At 39.0% G+C, this 24,562-nt stretch overlaps 1 protein-coding gene across 8 annotated transcripts in view; it reads right to left on the reverse strand.

The window, feature by feature from the left end:
• The window catches only part of CDC42BPB (CDC42 binding protein kinase beta), a 91,375-nt gene that overhangs the window by 52,340 nt on the left and 14,473 nt on the right, over window positions 1-24,562 (reverse strand). For all 8 annotated transcript variants that reach the window (XR_007777812.1, XR_007777811.1, XM_050975717.1 and 5 more), the window contains exon 2: window positions 10,331-10,422. Coding sequence is in view for 6 of the 8 variants with exons in the window: in XM_050975717.1 (XP_050831674.1) it covers window positions 10,331-10,422 (92 nt within the window). In the remaining 2 variants the exon portion in view is untranslated. The remainder of the gene's footprint in view (window positions 1-10,330; window positions 10,423-24,562) is intronic.

The raw sequence follows: 24,562 nt of genomic DNA on the forward strand, positions 1-24,562 counted from the left end.
GAGCCCTGGTGTAACAACATTCAAGTTTCATAACACCACAACACTAGAACTGCTCAGCCATTTGAGTACAAACACAGTGCACAAATCAGAACCCAGGTAAGCATCTACTGCACTTCATCTAAGGCCATTACTGTCCAAAGGCACTGCAGGATATCACAAGTTGGGAGCGTGCTCAAGCGCTGAAGAGCGATGGAAGCCTGGCATCACAGAGGGCAGGCACAGCTGAGGAGCTGTGTAAATGTTAGAACAAAGTGGCAAATGAAACAGGCCTGGAAAAAGAAGAAAGCAAAAGAAGAAAGGATGCCAAATCTGTAGGGCTTATTTAGCAATTCCCCAGTCACTAACTATATTAGTGCTATTTATTTTCAACTGAAAAGACTGCTTTAAAAAGACCAATTTAAACTTTCTGGAGGAAGATAATTGTCTTCTGTGGAAGAGAAAGTATAGTTCATAAAAAGAAAGTTGACTCATATTTTCACATTAAGTGGTTATCAAGTTATGGCACCAGTAAACACACTGCTGCTTTATTTATAAGGGTGACAGTGGGACAGCTTCTCACGTCAGCAGAAAAATTAATTGAACCACACAGCAAATTAGGTAATTCCCCGTGAATTTTACCTCTGGAAAGAAATCTTAGGACTGCTGAAGATATCTCCCAGAACCAATAGAATTTTTGCCTGACTAGACCTGACTCCTCAACCAATTAAATAATTAGGATTTTTTTTTTAAGGAAAACAAACAGAAAAGCACAACCCAAACTTCACTGATATTTGAACTGAAACAGGGAAGCACAAATAAAATTATTCCCTAATAAACTCAGTGCTATTATAAGGAAGAATACTGTTACAATATTGGAAAAGATCCTTTCTTCCATAAAATACCTCAGCGTTTCCTTGAGTTACCTTTCTTTTACTTTCCTCATCAGGTGGCAGCATTTCTAAGTTTACTTTTGTCTCCTTCTGAGACATTGCAGTGGAGTTGTTTTTTCTTATTTTTATATTAATTCTTCCTTCTCTGGCATACCTCAAATTCAGTTACAATAACCACATTGACCACTTTGTGAGATCAAACAGAGGCCTCTTATACTGCAATTGTGCAAAGCATGCAAGATGTCTGGTTTTAAATATGATGGTTTTTATCCTACATACCGATCCATCACATCTACTAACCTAAGGAAAAACCATTCAGCTGGTGTTCAGAGGTATTCCAAAGGACATGGATTTGTACACTGCTACAAATGCCTGCTTTGAGAACAAAAGCATTGTTTTCATCTTCAGAGTTTAAAAGTTTAGTGACTGAACAAGTGCTTTTGTTATGCACAAACTAGGATTTAATATTGGTTTTTCACTCTCTGTTTCTAAGCCTAATACAATTTACACTGTATTAAAAGTTAAAAATAAAGAAGTATGCTAAGAATAATGCAAGGAAAAAATGTACAAGCAGAGGTATGATAAAACAGCTTCTCAAGAAGAAGATTTAATAATCTAAAACATTCCAAGCTTGGAAGAGGTAACAGCTATGACAGACACAGGAAACCACCAATGTCATGGAGAACATGAACAGAGAACAATAATTTACTGTTTCTCATAACACAGACATTGAAAAGCATCAAATTAAAAAAAAAAATTAAGGAAGTATTATTGTCACAAAAAGTTCTGGAACTCAGCCACAGGCTGCTGTGGCCATCTGAGTATTCAGAAAGTACTTAAATACGGACATACTTAATACCTGAGTAACACACACTGCAGTGTGGGCCTCAGTGACTACTGACCCCTGAGTTAGAGGGGTGGGCTGGGGACTCCCTGAACCCTCAGCCTCTGGAAAGTGTGAGGATTCAGCTTTGCTCTGTCCTTGAGTTTTTTTCCTACATCTCTCTACCTGGCCAAAGGGGTGGGACATGGGCTAACCAATCCACACACCTTTGGCCCAGAACTATCACCTGTGTCAAACTAAGGAAATTAAAACTCATTCCCAATTTGCATCTCATAATGCCAGGCTGGAATGCAGAATCGGGGGGGGGGGGGGGGGGCGGCAAATGCTCAACAATCACAAAATAGTCTGGTAGATATTTAGGTGATTCTGTTTTATTAAGTCTTAAAAATATGATAAGAAAAAATTGCAGGTGCAAGGGCTCCCCCAGCACTGCAATTCCCCTTCCAGTCTGTATGGATTGATTACCATCTGATTTTTTAGCATCACCATGACTTCTCATGCTCAAGACTGAGGCAACAGGAAAACTGCAATAAAGCTCAAGTATGTTTCCTTAAGGATTTCAGAAAGCCTAATGAATCCTAGTGGCTGCACATCAACCAACTTTCTACATATTTCTGTAAAAAAAAAAAAAGTATGACAAGTGGGGCTAAAGTGTAACTGAGATCCATCTATAGTAGCTAGAAGCCACAACACCCCAGCAGATTTGTATTGCTTCTGCCATCCATTTCTTTGCCGTATTTTGTGTCTCAAAGCTCTGTTTCACTTGTAGTGCAACAAAATAAAATAAAGAACCAATATAGCTAAAGTAGCTTTCTAGACTTCAGCAAGAGTTAGTATTTTCCTTCTTGAATTGTTTTATAGGAGTATTTTGCTATGTTTTGATCTTCAAAACCCTTTCAATACTGACATTTAGGACTGCACTGTGCAAAGCCATCCCAGGCCAAGTTCCACCTTTCCCAGGTGAAAATGAAATCTACAGGGTGCAAATCTGAGCCAAGTCATCCTCTACAGACAAGACAGAACTTCCCAGCACTGTACTGTGCCCTCTGAGTGACATGATCAGCATTAGTAAGCAGCATCAAGTTACAATTTTTATTTTATGTAAATGGTAAGTATGGTGCAATAAAGTGCAGAAATCATTTAAATATAAGACTGGCTTTCCAGAAAACAATTAAGACAACTAACAAATCCTTCTTAAAAATCATGCTGCCATTAATTTCAAAGCAAAGACAAAAAAAACCTCAACTAGGACACTATTCATGCTCAGGCACCTTAAACTTTCAGATAAAACTTATCTTTAAGGACTGGACTTACAGGAATAAGGTGAAACTGGACTGCAAAATGTCCTCAGCTGAAAAGAAGAGGAACACAGACTTATAGGTGATAATACTTGTGCAAACAGCTCATAATGGCAGGTAGTTAAGAAAAAAGGCAAACTGAATCTGGAATTCTCAGGCAGATACACACCACTGGGGATGGGTAAACATTACTGCCTTGCAATACAAACTCACTGGAAACTCCACACAGAGCCACACCTCAGGAAAATAAACTTTATGTGGAGCAGGTGTGAAAGAGGACAGTTGAGGTGATCAAGAAACTAAAGAGCCTCTCATGCTAGTGTGGGAATAGAAAAAGCCTTACTTGCTAAAAAAAGAAAAAATAAAGAATACATTATTGTTATTATTCAAGGTGGATGGGGTTCAGACCAACCTGGTCTAGTGCAACATACCCTTGGCCCATGGCAAAGGGGCTGGAACGAGATTATCTTTAAAGCCCCTTACAACCAAAACCATTCTATGAATCTATCTAAAAATAAAATTGGAAGGAAGGGCATCAATAAAAGTGGATGATAAAAGATCTCCTTAGTCTAACAGACAATAAAATTACATGGATAAAACAGTGTAAAATACCATGAATTAACCTTTGATGGGAACTTGGAAAGGCTTTAGACATTTGAGGAGAGATTTTAGTCAAGCCTTTCAACTGGGAGAAGAGACAAAATGTCATTTCAGATGTAAACAATTTACCCGTAATGTCTTATTACCAGATTTATAATTGAATATTACATTCATTTCCTTTGGCTAAAGCTTGTGCATGCCACATTTACTCTACTATTTCTGTCTCATGCTATTGATACCCTGCACACCAGCTACTGCAAAAACACTGCAGCAACTACTTTATCCTCCTGACACTTTCAGATAGGAAAAAGTCTTTGATATAGAGCTCATTAGTTGACAGTTTTAATACTGTATCTTCGAGGAAAAACTGGTCTGGGCTGCTCTACCAGTTTTTTTTTATGTCTGTTTTACATATAAATTTAAAAACCAGAGTGTCTTTTGATAGAGTTCATATGCCATGGTGCAGATTTCCAAAGCAAAATCAGATTTTTTTTTGAGTATGCAGTGTATATCTTCATGTTGTGCAAATAAGAAATCCTTTACAAGTCCCAGCCAGAAAGACTCTGAAGAAGAATAAAGGCCCCAAATAGCACCTAAGCTGCTCCTCAGGATCAGGGGGTTTGCAGAGACAAATGTCTGCTCGCACAGCAGCACCACAATGAACTGTGTGTGTCTCTGGCTCCTTGCAACCTGCCTGTCTCCATAGTTACTTGGTGCTGCCACACAAACACACACGGAGCTGGGGAGGACTGAGATAGCAACCAGCTCTTTTGAAGCATTTTCAAAACAAAGCAGCTTCTTTATTCATCCATTTCCAAGCAGAAAATAGCTTGCTTTGATTTAATTTTCTTTTTTCATGAAGAGCATATTAAAGAAAAGCAGAGCTAATTAAATACTTCTTTTGCACCGTATTCTGAATGCTTTGACTCTTTGAATAGTTGAATGAAAAGTGTCATATGTGTGTGCAATACTTTGGAATTCTGTTAATCTACAGTGCAGGAAGGTACAGTCTCTGCTGGGCACCTGACAGCAACCACCGAAGCTTCTGAATAGGTGAGACAGCCTTAATTGCAGTCCATAGGCTCCCTGTGCCCCAGGTAAATTTCTAGAAGTACATCAAAACACTGAACTCAGTACCCTACAGCTGTGATTACAAGATGGAGAGGGCACAAAGAGCTCTGCCTCTCACTGCAGAGCACGACTGACCACGGGAAGGTCTGGTTTTACATATTCACTTCTGACTCTCACTGCAACCTCAGCCAGTACCTCTCTCATTAGAAACCACATCAGTGATCAGAACTGTGGTACACAGGGGATCAGCCTTATTCTCTGTCAGCTATTATTCTCTTCTGGAAACACATTTTTCTGTCTGTTGATCCCAGCTGAGACTGTGACTAAGCATCCCGAGTTGAGGTGACGTATTATTACCAAACACTACACAGATCAAGTCTGTGCACAACAGCATTTACATGAGAAGGTATTTCTAATCCATCCAGAACAGTAATACTTAGGTGGGGCACATTAAGAGTTTTAGTTATTTTTGAGCTAAGCAAGACCAAGCAGTTCCACCCTTCTGCTGGAACCACAGTAAGTATTGCTCATTCAAGAAATCCTTGCTAACAAACAAGGGAAGGAAGACAATTGTTTCAGTCCCACACTGCCAAATTTCCAGGAGGTGTCAGCCACGTTATACAATCTGAGTTCTCAAACAAGGTACATTTTGACTCACTCTTCCTTCATCAACTGTTCTTTGACTGGAGCGTGTTGATCTACAGCAGCTTGCCTAAATGGTCATTTACACAAAATGAGGACATAGGACCTTAAAGACATACAAGCACATTATTGAGGGCTGATGAACCTTACAAAGAAGCACATGCAAGTGTTTAGAACCACAGTCCCCATATACAAGGTCCTCTTCCTATCCTTCTCAGCCTGCTTGCCGTAAGCACAATTGCCCCTAGTTCATTTGGCATGTGCAGCCAAACACCAAGCACACAGGAAGCACTTCTCAGGCTGGCCTGAGTCTCCCAGTAAGCACAATCCCACCAAGCACGGGTTCTCAGGACATCGTTTCATTTCAAGTAACGGTCCATGGTGTTTCTAGATGAAAGGAATAGTCAGGCACAGGCAAACTTCAAACCACAGCTCGACTGCTTTTTGGTTTCTTTGTTGTTTTGGTGTGGTTTTCTAAAGGCTGAAAATCTGAAAGAGTTTTGCATTCTATGCTGTTCCTTAAATCTCCTAAAGACTGTATTTTCACTTCTGTATAGTTTGCAAAAGTGATTTTCACTCTTGTGTAGTTTGTGTATTTTCTGTGTAGCTTGCAAAATACTTCATGCTACACAAAATACTCTTTCTTGTCTACAAACACAGACTTCTACAGTCATTTTATTCACAGAAACCAGAACTAAGATAACAGAAAACCATTTTACTTCTGAATTTATTTCAGGGGGCTTTTCACTTATTATTATTGTTCCTTGTGGAAGCTGTCCTTCTGTAAATGAGTTACCTGCCTGTATGACCCAGAAAATGAAAAGCTAAAAGCAACACTGGGGCACTCACGAAAATGCTCTGCCCAGCTGGGTATGGGTATATACCCAGGCAACTACAGCCTAGGAGATGAGGAAGAACTATGAGCACTTTATCCTCCTTCCAGCATTTCAAATTATAAACTATTCTGTCACACACTCAAAAACCATGTAAAACATGTTACAGGTTTTAACAATAAACTTCTAACTAACTTAGTTAGAAGTTAGTTAGAAGTTTAACTAACTAATTAACTATTTCTTCCTAACTATGAAACTTCTGAAAAAAATAAATGACATTCTCAAGCCAGTGACTTCCTGAGTCAGAAGCTTACATGCTGCTGTAAAGAATATTCAGACATTCAGTTCTCCCTGACTGCAAAGTGGCTGGCTTCCTTTATGTGAAAGGAGAAGTCCAGGTGGCTAGAGAGGAAATTTCTAGGCTCTAAGCTAAGCTGTTTCTCCCCTAACATAATAACAATTTAAGAAACATTTTTCTCTTGCTTTCTCAGACATGCCATGCTACAAAAACTTTCATTAAGGTGGTTTTGCATTGGGTTTTGTTCTCATATTGCTGGAAAAAGTGTAAAGAACCAAGGTGAGTTCTGCAAAGGAGAAAGAAAGAAAAAGGTACTGACATGCCAACACAGATGTGTTCTGGTGATTATATCAATCTGCCTCAGATACTGATTTTGCAGTTGTATTCACAGGGATAAAAGCTCCCATGTGCTCTCAATCCTCTCTTTGGTCAAATACCACGTTTCCTTCCTTGGCTTACATCTTTTCTGGCAAAAATTGACCACTGATCCTGACTAATAACTAATATCATGCTTTTATTTTGTTTGAACTGTATTTCTTCAAAGCTACTGATTTATGCAAAAGTTCTTTCGGAAGAATAAAGCCCCTGGCATTCTCCAAAAAGTCCAAAGAAGCAAAACTGAAAAGAATGGAATGTAATTTTCATCTATTTTGAAGTCTACCATGTTTAGCTGTTCAGTATTTAAATTAAACTTCTTCATTCTAACAGGAATATGTTTAGTTTAATTCTGAATAATTTCTTTATACATTTAAACAAATATTTTAGAGTTATTCTTAAAATGTATTTTTAGCACATAAAGCCCATCAAGTAATTTCCAACATAGTTCCCATGTATGTATGAAAGTATTATGGAAAAATTACTCACAACTCCTCCATTCAGCTTTCTCAAGTGTTGTTTTATACAAGTTAGATGCCACCAGTTCCTTTCAAGAAACTACATTTCACTTTCTTATTATGGAATGCCAACCTTTACATAATTACTATTTTATAATACCTATAAATCTGGCAGTTATAGCAGTGTGGTATATACAAGGGTCAAAGGATTCTTTCATAAGCAAAAAGCACAAAATATTCTGTGGCAAGAGGGATTAAAGTATAACAAACTTAAAATCAATGATTCCTGTATAATTTAAACTGATCAAAAGTTTCAAGCTGCTGCAACTATAAATTAAAACTTTTCTAGATAAGAGATGAACAAGATGTGATATTGACAGTTAACTGACACCACTGACTCTGCAAGCACTCAGCTCCAACAGAAGGATGAAATTAAGATACCTTCTCATTTCACTTCTGTGAAATTTCATTTCCACTGGGGGGGGATGGGATGTGTGAATTGCTTTCGTAAAGTTCCATGCTTTTCCAAATGAAAGAGTATGAAACACATTGTTGATTCTGGCACTCCAAACACTATTAACACAAGTTTCCACTCAGCATTTGTATCTTTCATGCACCTTAAGACTTTGATCCAAAGCTAAGAAAGGTCATCCCAGCAAATATAAACTCAAGTCTCTTGAAATGCATATAAAAACTTCATGTTCTGCTGTACTGAGATTTCCAGCTGGTCAATGCTTTAAGTAGAGAAGAGCATCTTTTGAAAAAGAACAGAAAAAGCACTATGGAAAACAAGCCTTCCTTGAATATTGTACTGTGGGAAGGCATTCCCAACACTGACTCCATCTGCAAGTCACTATAAAGGGCTCCCATTCTTGATAGCCAAAGCAATCACAAGTCTAGTTCTGAAAAGATCCAGAAACCTTTTCTAATCCTGCCAAAAGACAAACTGCCAAAATGCTAATCTAAAATTCTTTAGATATCAGTGGTCACAGTCACTATAGCAAGTCATTTGGCACAGCAAGAGCAGAATAACATCAAAGTATCCTGTGCTGAGCCTTCCCATCTATACTGTATGCAGCTCAGGAATTTTGTTTCTGACTGTATCTACCCTGATTTCCTGGACCAAACATGCTTTGAAGCTGTTAGGAGAGCCAAACCCAGTGATTGATTCTTATGCACTCCTTGGATCCAAAAGGCCATTTGGTGCACACGTGGAATGGAAGTTCTGGTTAGTTTCCTCCAGAAGAAACCCAGCTCATGGAGAGTAAAATTCTCATGCAGAAGGTGGGGGCATTCAAAACTGTGCCACTGCTTAAAAAAAAACCTTAACAGAGAGACAGACAGGTACCCACTACTGTCTTGATTCTTTAGGCCTTTTATCTACTCATAAACCTTCCTCCTTAGACTTCTTTTCTGGACTAAGTTTGTAGCTCTCAGTCCTCCCTTAGACTAACCAATATATTCCCAATTATTGCTTTTTCCTGACAAACTTTTTACAGTAACTTTTTTTCTCTAAAATTTATCTTCAAATAATACTCAAGTGAATCACTCAAATAAAGTAAGTGATTTTCATGCAGTATTTCCATTACTCTCAGATAACACTTCCTTTTTTGTAACAAATATTGCATTCAACATCCACTAGAAAGCAAACTTTTGTCTTACAGGGCAAGATGTTATTGCTGATCTGGACATTTTATTAAAATGCTCCACTTCCTTCAGCATCAGTGTTCATGATGATTACATGCAAACTACATGTTACTACATTATTAAATGATGGTACACATGGAAAAATATTCTTGAAACATTAATTTCTGTCTTAGGTGTCCACTTTTCGCAAAAGCAGTTTCTGAAGTAGCTTAAAATTATGTGGATATAAAGTCATTACTTCACCCACCACAGTGAAGTGTGCACACAGAAACCTCGTTGTTTTCTGTCAAGTAGGGTCCTGGTGTTTCTCTAGCTGAGTTTGTGGTTGCCCTTTGCTACCCCTGTCCCACATTCAAACCCTACATGAAAGAGTTTGGGGTGTCCAGAGCACACCACACTTCGAAGGAATGCCTGGCATGGCAGTGTCCTCCTCTCTGTGGAGACAACAGGACATGGGGATCACGAAGCTTCTCCTTAGCCACAGGCAGCAGAAGGTGCAGCTGAGTGCTCATGGGCTGAAGTCAGCCTCTAATGGCAGTCTCTGCATTTCACTTTAGTGTGGCACTACTTCAAAAAGGTTTCCTGAAAGAAACAGAAGGGGTTTTTACTTCTAGAAATTATCTAGTTAATAACCTGTTTTGCTGACAGCTATGACTTTAGTTACCTGTTCTTAAATGCTGAAAAGGTTGTCTTTGAGGTCCTCCAGAAGCCTCGGGTATCCCATGCCTGCTGTCTGTGAATGCTTTTGCCAGTGGCAAGCCCTACCAGGCTTGTGTGATTGATGAGACTTTCATCAAATATATTAAGAAGTAAAGCTTCAGTCCAGGGTCCTGGGACTGGCGAGTCCTCAAAACACAAGGCGTTCCTATCATCCCAGCATGATTCAACTTGCTGTCCAAAAAACAGATCCAGCAGCCTTTGATCTTCAAAGATGACAGGGAGCAGCCTTTGAGGCAGCCAAATGCGTCTTTCTGCATTACCAGATTGCTACACAGACAGGCAGATGGGTGGAGCAGCCTCCACGCTCCTACCATAGAAGCAGCCCAGCTCTGTGTTAAATTAGAGCAGCAGTGAGCAGTACATATGGCAAGTGGAGAAGGGATCCCAATTTCAGCTGTGCAGCTGCTAGGTGGGACCACCCCACTCATACACACATCCAAGAGACACTTGTTTGGCTACACTGAAGTCAGAAAGCCAGTCCCAGAAATGGCACACCTGGACACTGAATAACCTGCTTCAAAGGTACCTTGCATTAGGTACCTAGCTATATCCCACAACTGGAAGTATTTTAGCACATCTGTGTGAAACTTTTGTCCTAAGGTCAACTGTAACAAGAAATCAGATGCACAAACAATGAAAGTTTTATTATTACAACTGAAAGTTAAAATCTCTTACCTCTCCAAATGCACCTCTTCCGATCACTTTTATAATTTCAAAGTCATCTCGATGGAGTTGCATTTCCTTTACCAATTTTGTAAATGGTTTTGCTGTTTAACAAAAAAAAAAAAAAAAAAAAAAAAAGAGAGAAAGAAAAGTCAATTACAAAGGGAAACATCGCAAGCCAACCCATAAACTGGAGGTCAAAAATATTCATTGTATACCCGCAGCAATAGCAGATTTTCAACTATTAAAACTACAGGGGGGGAAAAAAGCTAATTACACTATTTAATTACCAATTAACATTTTTTTAGAAGTTGAATCGCATGAATGGCTCTGCCTTGCTGCTAGTAAGACTATAGAGCAAAGTAGTCTTTCAGAAGGATTTCCCTCCCTTTCTTTAAGGTTCTGTGAATCAGTGAAGGACCACGTGAAAGGGAGAGCTCATTCATTACTGCTAAACCCTATGGACAATCTGTCCTACCCTGTAGGCACTAGATTAATTCTCTTCTAAGTGGAGTGCAGCTTTACTTTTTATTTCAGCTAGTACCAACTAAGGCTTTAAAATCCCAGTCTAAAGAGATAGCTGTCTCTACTCAACAGCAGTGAAACCATTACCCACAAGATTTGTGGCTAATTTAAGGTTTTTACTTTGAACTGTCTTTTCTGCTAAGCAACATTCACCAGATCTCAAACAGACCAAGAAGTGAAGGGCTGCAGTCTAAAAAGATGTCCAGTGATTAACTAACTTACACTTATTTTGTTCTGGTGAACCCACATTTCTCAAAATATTTGGCTGCTAAATTCCACTATACCTGTAGATCCATCAATTTTCTCCTCTCCAGATCCCATTCAGAATATTCTATTTATTTCTATTACTATTGGATTACTATTTAGGTAGAATGTTACAAGTGATGACTCAGACTTTGTTACAAGTCATGACTCTGAAGACCAGATCAATAATGAAAAACAGTGGTCTAAGTGCAAGCAAACTGCACAAGGATGAGTTTGCACAAGCACAGCAGCAGTTTACTCTTCAAACTAAGCACAAAAAGATTGCTGCTCTTCACCTCATCACAAACACTGTTAGACTAAAAAGACCAAAGTGTTCCAATACATGTATTTTTTCTTATCTGCAACTGAATAAAATATCACAGAACTACTACTTGTAATTCAGCCCAGACTCCTGTTTTACCTCACCTTACATTATGATTAAGCTAGTAAGTTATAAGCCAAACAGAATTCCTGCAAGAGGGGTCACTACCTTAACAGCGTATTTCAGATGCTAACACAAAGAAATCAAACCTTACAACCACACAGAGATACAGAAGTCTGAACTAGAGACTGAAAATTTCATTATGAAGTCTAACCAAGAATGCCTGAAAACCTCTCAGCAAAAACACCATTAACTGCTAAAATAATGAAGAAAGAGCTGTACTGAAGAACACTCATGCTGCTGCTTTGTATTCAGGAGAGTGTTACTGAAAAGTCTTCCTCCAGAAGTAATACCTCTTTCACTGAGAGTTTCTTATCTATCCAAAGTATGAAATTTAAAGAATGAGATCCTGCTAGATTTTCTGCTAGACTCCCTATTTCAGCTGGGCAGAAATGCCAATCACGCTTTCCTCACCACAAGGTCACTGAGACTATTACCTCAAACTCAAAACAACTTCCACTGAACCTCCCCAGCACCACTGCCTCAAACCAGTTAGAGATCTGTACCAGTCCAGTCAGACACCTGTACAAGCACAGAACACATCTGTCAGCACTGGTATTATCAACTGTTCTGCAAGGTTCTCTCACCTTCTTCCCATCAAATGAACACAGATGGAGGAAACACAACTGCAGACAAGAAATAAACATGCAAGTTCCCCTATTAAGGGTTTGCTACTGCAGAATGCTGGGCATTGAACTAATCTTGCAGAACAACAGCTTCTGTTACTAAAATTCAAGGGGAAATGAAATCTGGTATTTATTTCTGAAGGACACTAACCCAATAACAACTTTTTTTAAAAATAAATAGCATATTTTAGCAATAATTCTACTAAGTAAACAGAATATCCAAACTAGAGAATCACAGAATGATTTGGGTCGGAAGGGACCTTTAAGATCATCTAGTCCCAATCCCTTTGCCATGGGCAAGCACACCTTCCACTAGCCCAGGTTGTTCAGAGTCCCATCCAACCTGGCCTTGAACCCTTCCAGGATGGAGCATCCACAACTTCTCTGGGCAATAAAAGAATTGCTTTAAGTATTAAAAGCTCTGCTGCTGTAAATTGATCACGAGAAACTTTCAAAGCCAGGAGACACAAACCTGTAAGTTCAAGCTGTCCTGTACACTCAAAAAAAAAAAAAAAACCAAAAAAACAAACCCAAAACAAAACAAAAAACAAAACAAAAAAAAAACCCCAAAAAACTTATATCTTACATTTCTGCTGACTGGTGACAAAATATTTTCTTATTTAATCTACACATTTCTTGGAAATTTGGAAGTGCACTCACTTGGAAGTGCATCAAACTTCACACCACTGAAACTGGAATTCAGTTTAGAAATGTGTAAAGTTGTGTAAATGTGTATAAGAGCAAGTTAATTTGATTTGATTTGTATTTTAATATTAATAAATACATATTGAGCAGAGCACATAATTAAGTTTCAGTAAACAGAAGAAATAGGGAAGGGCATTATTGCCATTTTCTAGAAATTGTATTCTTGAAGAAGGAAGGATGAGCAGCCCTCATTTTCTTGACCAACATTTCTGATAAAATCTACAAGAGTCCTAGGTTGGTCCTGCTTCTTCCAACTCAATTGGTCAACTGAAGTACTAGTTAATAAAATCACTGGTTTAACATATGTAAATAAAAAGAAATATTCACTCCTAGAAGGAAGTTACTGTTTTTACAAACCATTTGTGCACTTAACTAATGTTTGCTTGTAGTATTTAGTAGTGTTGGTGTTCAGAAATACTGCAGCTTCAGTAGTCTCTGTCTTAGAAAGCACCAAACATGAACATCTGAAGGTACAGAAAAATTTTAAACTTGGCAGGACTTCCCCTGAACTGGAAATATCCTGAGTCTTTGTCAAGGCATCTAAGATTCCTTAGAAGTAAATATAACTTGAAAATAAAACTGGGTGCCAAGAGAATCTAATGATCACAGAGACTACAAGAGCAGTTACAGAACAGATCAGAGCTCAGAGGAGGCAACAGACCAGTAATTTATTTAAACTGATATATACTTTATTGGCACTTTGAAGTAGAACCCTGTTTACACCAGGATGTAAACTGCTGCATTTAAGTACTAGATTCCACAATTTCTATTTCTTAGTAAGTTAAATCAAAAAATATTTCCAATTTGCATTCCTGCAATTGTCCCAGGAGGCTGCTGTTCCTCAACTGCAAATATGCTGATCAGTAGCATGCACAAAACTGGCAAAATTGAGTGAGGAGACACTTGCACCAAAAAGCATCAGAGACAGACTCTGCTTGCCAGAACAATGCCAAGTGATTTATCACTACCTAAATGGTAAAGAGAGGTACAGCTTCTTCCTTTTACATACCACTATTTAAAAAACAGGGAACTCAAACCAAACTTACCTCCATATACTGGAATGAATAATTACTTTTGATCCTAATACTGAAGGCAGAACTTATGATCTGGAGTTGATTTAATCCTTAATGAAAATATTTCATCCTGGCAAACAGGAGCATTAGCTGTACTAGGGGTTTTGTTGGCAGTGATTACTGAATTTTGTTATATACACACACTGTTGTCAGGGTAACATTAGCTGCAAGTAATTCCAAGAGTTTGTTTATTCATGACTGTGAGGATGTAATAAGAATTTGGGATAGACATTCTGTGAGCAGTATCTTTGTATGCACCACTGCCTTTTCTCTCAAGCTGATTTTGCATTATTGTACTTAATCTTGTTTGGAAGAAGGGTGTTTTCTATAACACCAGGCAAGGAAAAAAACCAAACCCAAACAACCAATTTTCAGAAGCCAAGTAATGTATGCTCTGAAGAAAATAATACAAAACAGTAACAGTTGATGTTTTGATTCATATTGAGAAGTGAAATGCCAGCATTTATTTCCTCATTGAAAACCAGGGTACATGTGAAAGACATAATTCTCCACACACCAATTCTATTCTGATCATATTCTCTTCTTCAACTCATAGATGGGATTAGGATATTTTGCTTACACAAAAAAATAAAACATAAATTTTAATAATTTCTAAACATAATTTAAGTGCTTTAGTCACAGGTAAATAGGTCTGTGATATAGGTTTGAGAGCTGGTGCATCTACACTGCAGTCAATGTGTATTATGCCATCTAATAGAAAATATATGGAGGCAGTTTCAGAATGACTGAAAGCTGCAGGAAGTGCCAGCAGAGATGATCTGACACAGCAGACTGGGCACTCTTCACTGCTACCCCAGGAATGTGTGCATGCTGGCCTCATATGTCACATTTTCTCTCATTTCTTAAAGCAGGTTAGGGAAGGATGCCAGTGTTGTCAACATCACCCTCAAAAAATAATAAGTCAACTCTTCCCACATGCAATGTAATTAAAAATGAGAAGTGTCAAGGTATGTTTTGAATTTCTACTTTCTGTTCATGCTCTGGATCATTAAATTTATGTCAATAATTTACCATCTGGAATCACAAAAGCTAAAACCCTTACACTGCAATGGGCAAAAGACAACCCGCTGGATTATGATCACTGCTGCTTTGGTGGTGGAGTTACTAAGGACTCGTCCAAATTTTGTTGGGCAATACAGATTTCCAGAAATTCACAAAAATCACTTAGCTGAAGCTGCCAAATGTCCAAGAACACCTGATGTTTTGTATCACTGGCAGCTCCAAGTTTTAAATGTGACTATGGCAAGAAAATAATACAGACTTACAATTCAGGTTGAAAGGGATAGGCTGGTCTTTAATCCAATCTCCTGCTCAAATCACAGTCAATACTGATTTCAGACCAGGTAACTCATGGTTCTGCCTGGTCAGGTTTCAAAAACTTCCAAGGATGGAGACTCCATGGGCTCTGTGGACAATCTATTTATATAACAGACTGCCTACACCAGATAGTTTCACAGTTGATGCTGTAAGTGATTTGGGGTTTAAGTCATTATATAACACGATAACAACATTCAGGTGGATCTACCCTGAAGGTATGTCCAAACTGTCTGGTCAAACACAAGTTCATCTGCCACCATGCTCCCTTTATCTCCTCATTCCCTCTACAAAACATTGTGGTAGGAAACTATGTGAATTGCAAAATATTAATGTCAGGGAAAAACAAAATGACGCAGATAACTGTCTGCAGAACCATACGCCCACCAGGCAGATCCAGTATTTTTATTTAAGATGTTTTCTTTGGAGGAAGAACATGAAAGAGCAGCAAATTTTACCATTTCCCTCAGCCATCCCTCAACTTACATTCTAGAAATCAAGTAATGTGTGTGCCCTTTGTGCACCCTTTTCAAAGAAACAGCACTCCTATGATATTGCTACTAAAACAGCAGGCTGGCAGGTTTAACAAGTTAGTGCTTGTATACATGTCTTGGGAGATACCCACACCCAGGTAGCCCCAACCTGCTTACTAAGGTGATAAATACCTGTTACAACCCACACTTGAGTTTTAAAGAAGTACAATCCTCTTGTATCAGATTGTGAAATTTCCCCTGTATTTTAGAAATGCAAATTTTTTTATTCTTCCATCCTATGCTGACTCCAGTTTTAATTTTTCCAAATATAGATCCTTGCTTCCCTTTTCCTGTGCTGGCCTGTTTCCTCTTACTGTCTACCTCTGTGAATGCTTTTTTTCAGTCTGGTTTCCTAAGGAAATAAGGTATGCGTGATCACAATGTTGAGCATTCTGAAGCCATTTCTCTCTCCCAGTACGATCTCAATAAAGTCCCTTCATAACCCCTTTACCAAATTTCTCTGAAGTTGTCCAAAGAGACAAAGTTGCTACAAGTTTTATTTCTAAAATGGCAGTGAATAGAAGACACCCATGGTATAACCTCTGCTAAGGGAAGGTGGCAGCAGGAATAAAGCAGTAATCTGCTCAGCTGGCAGCCAGCACACACCCAGGTGCAAAGCAGACATACCTCACTGTCCACAGTCATGCAGGGACAGTAGGACAATACTGCACAGAAGAGGGAAGAAAGGAAGTGTGCAGCAGAAGAGAGAAGCTCATGCAGTGGGAAGGGCAGGCAGTTATTCCATTGAGCCTAGTAAAGTTGATAAATACAAATTTACAGGAAGACAAACTTCACCAAAGTTCTGCTGTTTACAAGTCAAGGTGACACATTTGCTGCTGGGCCTTTGGCTTTTGCCATGCCCTCCCTCCTGTTTTTACAGCATACATACACAGATTTGACTTTGTCTGCCTCTTGCCCAATGATCCAATTCTTCATCAGTCATTAACATCCACTGCACCAATGCAGTAGTGCAAGACTCTTGGTTATCACTACAACGACACAAACTCCACTGGCTTTAAAACCAGAGCAGCACAACCTGGTTACCTCTTACAGGCCCTGTAGACCTTGCAGAACAGCCTGTTGCTCCAACACTGCTTCACACACTGTCAGAATCCTCTTCATTCCCTGAACAAGGCCAGCCAGTTTTACAGTGGCTGGTACTGTTCTCTTATAACAGTATCACTGGCATTTACAAAAATGCCAGTAGAAACACATACATGACACAATAGCAAGAAAGTCTGAATCTTCTTGAGGCTGATTTTTCAAGACAGAAGATGGTAACCAATTATTAAGTTAAATGTCAAATTGTTAGTCTTTATTTGGAATAAAAATGCTTAAAAAGCCTTCAAGCTTTCTGAAGAACTGTTGCACAGAGGTATCCATTTGCAGCCAGTTATGGATTTTGCTTCATTTCATGAAAGTTTTCTGACATACATAAAAGAGCATCTGAGCACCTTCAATCAGACACTGTGCTGACACTTAACAGAACTATGAATTTGGTAACATTTGGATTCAATAATTACATGCAAAACCCCTCAAAGGTTTAAAAGGATAAAAACATTAATTTTAGGCCTAAACCGAGTGTTTGTAGCTTCTGCATCTTGCTCCAGCTTTATCAGTTACAGAAGAACTGATTCTGGCATTTGGCATTTGTACACTACTCTGTGATAACTGCATGAAAAATTTATCACCAAGCTAAAGGCTAATGGCACTGGGAAATGCTTTCAAGAAAAATATCAAGTAGTAGTTCTGATGTTGATCCTATTAGTGTTGCTAAATTTGCCAGCAGAAGAGCATGGCATTTACCTCAAAACATCATCTGTGTTCACTGTTATTCTTTTTGTGTGGCAAGCCCCAAAAGCAAGTGCCACACAGAAGGACTCAATCAGCAGCAATATGCCAGCTCGCTGATGAATGTTACCACAAACACTTAATAGCTGGCTATCTGCCTGCCCAGCCCATCCACTGCTTTCCGTGCTTACAATGAAAGGACATCCAAGATAATACTCGAGGTTTGTACAAACACTGAGGAACACAGAGATGGTTTCCAGTAGTCCAAGTGACAAAACACATTGCCAGTTTAACTCCTGCCAAGGCCACCGTGTGTCTTTGAGAACTTTACAGAAACAGTTCTAGCAGGTGAGAGGAAGTAATGGTTGGCTGACACACCTGAAGAAACACACCAAATGACTATTTGCTTTACTCATATATATGCAAGACCTTTCTTTGCCAAAGGAAAAATAACAGGTAAAATAAAAGCCACGTGCCAATCAGGCCATGGTGTGTGCTAGTACTACAAGGGATGCAAGTACAAGGAGAGGAGGCTTGCATCGGTATCAGAGGGTGAAGCTCACTGCCCAGTTTCTTATTTTGTTCATGTTACTGTCACTGAATTATCTGAATTTAGGGAATTACTCCTTGGTTTCTAGAACAAATTCATGCAGGGCTTCTCTTATTTTTTATTTAATATTTTAGCTGATCTTGGAAGATGAAACTGTTAGTAGTTAACAATGTTAACACTGAAAAAGAATGTGACTGTAAGTAGCATTGACTTTGGGAAAGCCATAAGTGAATTACTGTGCACAAAAACCTGGTGAAGCTTCACAAAATGTAATATTTAAGGATACCACTGTCAGGACACAGACTTTTTTAAGCAGGAAGAAAGACTAGACAAGAAGACCTGCACCTTTATAAGTACTTATAAAGGCATTTCAGAAAACACCCAGCAATTTGAGAATAAATTCCAGCCTAACTCTCATGGGAGAATGAAGAAAGCCCTTTGAGAAACAGTGCTCCTGACTGCACTTGGCAGTCCAGTTTTTCATACCTCTTTCCAACTTGCCACATTTGTTTGGGAGAGGAAAAGGCATGCTTCTCTAACCTTTTCCTATGGTTTTCCCTAAGATTCCCAACTCTTTCATCAAACTACATACCAACCATGGACTCCCTGGTGGTCCATCAGCCTCTTCAGCCTTAGAACCATCACAGACTAAAAAACTGAGCAGAAGTCCAACAATATCTGCAAGTTGGTGCTTTCTGCAGAGACCAAAACAAATGGATCTTGCTTCTACTCAAATTTTGCAAGGTTTTCAAAGATGGTACTTTCCTTCCTCTTAAGTCTTGCTAACCATCTGCAAAGAAAAGATTACCATTCCACAGTAAAGGAACTTTTCTGCTGTTATATAACTGTTGATATCCAATGCCTTCATAAGCCCAATCTTCAGTCCTTTTACTTTCCTTAAGAGGATAGTACCCAGCCTGGAAGACATATGTACATCAAGCCATATACAGATTTGCCTTGGGACTGTCTGACATCCCAGATATTTGAAACAACTGAATAGGGAGCTACACGACAACTTAAATCCAGGAAATTAATTCTACTCCTGAAGGAGCTCCTCCTTATTCCTTTTCACCATGCTCTAGTCTATTGTTTGGATCATCAGCCTTCATGTGGTATGTCAAACAAGGAACAGGCAAAAGTTAGTTTGTCTATCCTACACCACCCCCTCCCACCACACCATTCATCCAATGGGACTCCCATACAGCTGTGACACTGGAGTCCCAGCCCAAGGCAGGGAGCAGGACAAGGGTGCAGAAGGGCAAAATAGCTTTCAGAATTGAGGTGAATGTGGTGTGGAGCATAGAAACCATGGAAGTGGCTACACCACAGAATGCACTATCTGTTTAATTTAGCTTTATTTGTGCCTCAGTTTTTCTATACTCCCAGTTCAGGGCCAGATTTTACAGGTATTGGAGAGGCCATTTAAGCCACAGCAAATGACAGACAGTGAAGCACATCAGTAATGGAAAAATTGTTTCAGGGGGTTTACATGAATCATTAGTTCCAAACAGTAAAATTTCAATGATTCCATTTCTTTTATTCCATAAAAACACCGTAAATATTGCTAAAATCCACTTGTTTTACTGCATGATGAACAATCTCAACAGCATAGTTAGTAATTTTTTTGTAGAATTGCCTGAGAATTACAACTCAGAAAAAATTTTGTATTTTTCAGATGGTTCCAAAGTAGATATTAAGAAAATCTCAAATCTGAGCTCACCAGCATTTCAATAACATAGGATAAAACAGTGTTTCATCAGACCCAGTACCTCTTGCACATCCTAAGAAATAAAACAACTCCAATCTGATGACCACATTGTGCTGATATAAGCATACATACACTTACATTAATTAAGCCACCACTTACATCATCAATGTATGAGCAAAGTTCTAGTTCCTGACTGCATGCTTTACTTCATCTTAGAAGTAAAACTTAACAGGAAAGCAAATATAGCTGTTTTACCAATCACTTACAGTAAATGCATGGGTTTTTTTCTCCAGATATTCACAAAATTTTCTCTCAAGTCACTATAAACACAATATGTGCATTATGTAATAAAACAATTTACACTTTACACTGGTAGTTACCTGTAACTACCAGTTACCACATGCCACCTCCTTTATTGATATAGCTTAGGTTTCTAGTCAGTTCTTCTTGCCAAAGCACCCTACACAAATGCACTTACAGTAACAGGAGTGAAATCAGCCTTATGATGCATCCCTTTTCTCTGCTTATAAATTTAGAGAAAAGCAGTTCAGTGGCCCAACTGTAGTGGATCGCTGTGACCAGAGTGGCAGTTCCATGGATCTGCTCCCTCCCATCAGCTCCAACAAACCCAGCTGGCCTCACCTCACTGACCTGATTCTACTGACTAAACCAACAGGATCCCAAGCTACCAAGACACATAACACATCTATCACCCTGTAGTTGAAGAAATTGAATCATCAAGGGTCGGGAGAGGCTGCTATGCCAGCAGAAGCAGGGAGGGTTAAGGAGCGGAGCGTTCCTCCCGAAGCCGCTGTCGGCTGTGAGGAGCTGCCCAGGCCGGCCCGGACCGCGTCCAGCTGCTGCAGAGCTGGCCTGCCCTGCTGCTAGCAGGGGGCTCCATGGAAAGCTGGATAAGGAAGCACAGCCAAATGACAATTACCTCTTGCCTGAACTTCAGTTCCCAACCCGATCAGCACCATCAACTAGGAAATACAAGGCTAAGGGGATGGAACAATTAGGTGAGCTTACAGTGCTACAGAACTGCACCTGACTTTTTTTTTTTTTTTTTACGATTCAAGGCTGCAACACTACACACATAAATACCTTGAGCTGTTTTTCAATTTTAAGAGTTCAGGTAGCAACAGCTACTTTAAGAACAGGTGTGGCACATCTTTCTCTTCACTTCCTTCTAAATGGCAGCGGGCAGGAGGACATTTTCTCAGACATTACTCACCCTGTTTCAAAACTCGCCTGGAGCCTGAGATCTAATTAAAAGGTCACTGAAAGTCAGATCTTTGCCGTAGGAAAAGGCCACGAAGACATGCGACAAGCAATTACTGTAACCAGGCACAAGAATCTTTGGAGCAGCTCAAGCTACTCAGAAGCAGAGAAGAGAGGAACTGTCTTTAAATCTGCAGAGAATACTAACAAGTCCCATGCTAAGATTTGCTACGCATTATACCGGACAGCTCAGAGTGAGTTTTTTGTTATTATAAATACTCTCAGGATTTATAACTCTTGTTCACTTTCCCCTCTAGACCAAGAATCTATAGCCAAAGCTATTCTGTCTTGCACTACTCATTCCAATACCACTGGCTGGCAACAAGCAAGAAGAAGACCACTTACAGCAGCACTATTTTCACTGACTTCAAGTGCCAAAGGTCACTACCAACAAAACTCAGGGCAAGCAGGGCATCAGCAGCATGGTCAGCTGCCTGCAACAGAAAAATCACTGGGGTTTGGGGGTACTCAGAAGGTAAACATATCTCCAGAGGGCATATCACGATGCTTCCTGACAAATTACTTGCTCAGACAGATGCAAAGAGAGTCGAAAGGGAAGAGAAATACATCTCTCAGCCTTCCAATGTGTGATGAAAACTTCACCCAGATAAGGCAACATGCTTCTAATTTCACTGTGCAACTTTTCCTTAATGTCTAATTTTGCCTCAGCATATTTTAAAATTTGTCTATATCTATTTCCAGGATTTCCACATAATACAGTTAAAATTTGAAATGGATAAAGAAGGTCTAAATTTTTACTAAGAGTGGGGAGAATTTACAGGAAAGCTGAGAAAATCCCACCCCTGGCCTTAGATGCAGCTTTCAAAAAATAGAGTCAAACTGTATGATAATGGATCATTAGCAGTACATATTTTCTTAAGTGCATATGGCTTTAAAAAAAAAAGCCAAAAAATATAATTACCAATGAAATAAACCAAGAAGCCCGCAGAATTCTGTTTTAGAATACTGCCCATTTACCAGCTATCAGTTATTAGCTTTCAAGCATCACGAAGTATTCTGAAGTTTCAAACTGACCAGGACCATTACATCTGCTATTAAATTTTTTTAAAAAAGAAAAAAAATCCATTTAAAACAGGGTTTGGTTTTTTAACACACAGTGAATATTCATGAAACAAAACATTCTGGATAAATGACAATCTAGAATTTTAGACATATGACAGTTTATACAGGTTCAAATTTTTAAACTCTTCTTCAAATCAAAAAGTCATTGTTAGGGGAGGCAAATCTTGGAACAGTAAAGAGTGAATTTTTAAAATTTAACTGAATTAGAACATGACTAAAGAGCTTTAACATCACATGTGTATGCAAAGCATATGGAACAGAAAACTAAAAATAGAACCCCAAGCCTCTTCCTAGAGACATTTCCAAGTCTCCAAGCATTATAAATTCAGCTTTCTCTAGTACAGGCAGGATGAAGTTCTTCCTTCATCTCTCCCCCTCATTCTGTATTTTTATCATCCTCTCCTACCCAAATTTTTGGTAATTTATGTACAGTACACTGAATAAGCTCCTTCCCCTTATCTCAGTATTTTGTGTATCAAAGAACAGTTTTGGTTTTGTTTAGTATTTATAGCCCATCTTTTCTTAACATCTTCACCATGGTATCTTTCAGAAATTCTTAAATCCAGCTTCTGGTTCATGATTTTTAGGAAAGCTCTCAACAGACTGCCAGCCCACATGACATGCTGTTTAATGGACATGCTTCTAGGCATTCCCAAAGCTCTCACAGGCTCCTGGAATCTTATATCCTCCACACTACCATTCCAGTCCAGATCATACCTCCCATTACTGCACACTCCAGCATGATCAACAGCAGGCCAAGGTCCCTGGGTTCTAGCTGCTTCCTCTTTCTGACATATTCTTAAAGCCAATAGGGAACAAAAATGTGTTCAATCACTGCACTCACAATTGCAAATACCACGTCTCACCTCCATGTCTTGCTCCTCAGCTTTTCAAGATAGGCGTATGAAGTGAGGAACATCCCAGAAAGTTTCTATATCAGGTGCAGTCTCTTAAAGCATTCTGGTTTTAAGCTTGTTGCTTTAAACATAAGTTTTCAGTTTTGTACACTCCCCACTTAAGGTGTAACATTATCCACATGCCATCTATGTTTAATAAACACTACATCCATGATCCTCTGGCTTTAAGATTTATTTCCACACATTTGAGCAGAGAATTTTTTTCTTCCTCATTTATAGTCCATCTAGACAGGTGTGTTGATTTCAAAACAGAAAATCAAGTACTAAGACATTCACAACAAGCTTGTAGTAGGCTGGCAATCTCAAGTTTTCATCTATACCTCAGGCTCCATTCTGTTGGCTTCCAACCTTTTTCTTTCCTCATACTTGGAAATAACAACCAAACATTTGGAAGCTCCTATGCAGCACCAGGGTGAGCACCTGCATGCCAGTACAGATGGAGCTGGAAAACCCTACTGGTGCAGATGTGCTTGTTCAAGTTCCCATTACCAGAGCAGGAACCACTTAAGATGCATTAACTTATTTCCAGAAATCTTCCAACGTAGCACTCAGCTTCTGAGGTGCCCACAAGCAGAAGAGGTGACCACAAAAAAACCTCAAGGAATTTCAGTCAATCTACAAAATGTTTTAATCTACTTCAATGCAACTGCAAACTACTATAGACATTGAGCCAATATTTACACAGATAAAAGCCAAATGCTTGCCCTTATACTGTCTTACACATCATTTTAGTTATACCCCATTCCTTTTTCTTTTCCCATACAGAATTTAATATTTTCCTTTACTAATTTGTCTCCAGTGTCATCTAAGTAAACCTTGGGTACTTTACCCATTTCATGATTGTTTTAGCTCTTCAGTAATATTTTCCACTTGCATCAATTCACTTTAAAAACACATTCAGTCCCAAACCACAATCTTATAAAGACTGTCAAACTCTTCATCACTGATACTGTACTTCAGACAAGCTAGGTTCATTTTTGATACTAGTATTGTGGAGCTGAGGCTATGTAATCCTTTTCTTCCATAAACTTCTTTGGCATTCTCTAATGTAAAAGTCTGGAAGAACTGTCATTTTTTTTTTCTTTTACATAAGATACTCAATATATTTGTCACTTAGGGCTCTTTTTTTTTTTTCAGCCTCATGAAAAATGTTCTCAGTAATGCATTATTACATCTTTGGACTGCCACTGTGAACCAAGCAAGGACACGACATTTATAAAAAAACCTCTTGGTAGATTCAAGGTCTTTAACATACAGCTTCACTCTGGTTCTCATGAGCAGGTACACACAGTGCAGGTCTGTGGCAATGGTCTGCAAGACACAAATACCCCACAGCACTGCGGGGGAAGATGACTGCTTATAAAACTTGCTTTTTTGTTCATCAAATTGTCTAGAAAGGAGTTAAAAAGCCTTGAAGACTATACTTCTGGCA

The sequence above is a fragment of the Serinus canaria genome, chromosome 5, assembly GCF_022539315.1.
Source record: "Serinus canaria isolate serCan28SL12 chromosome 5, serCan2020, whole genome shotgun sequence".
Classification (NCBI taxonomy): Eukaryota; Metazoa; Chordata; class Aves; order Passeriformes; family Fringillidae; genus Serinus; species Serinus canaria.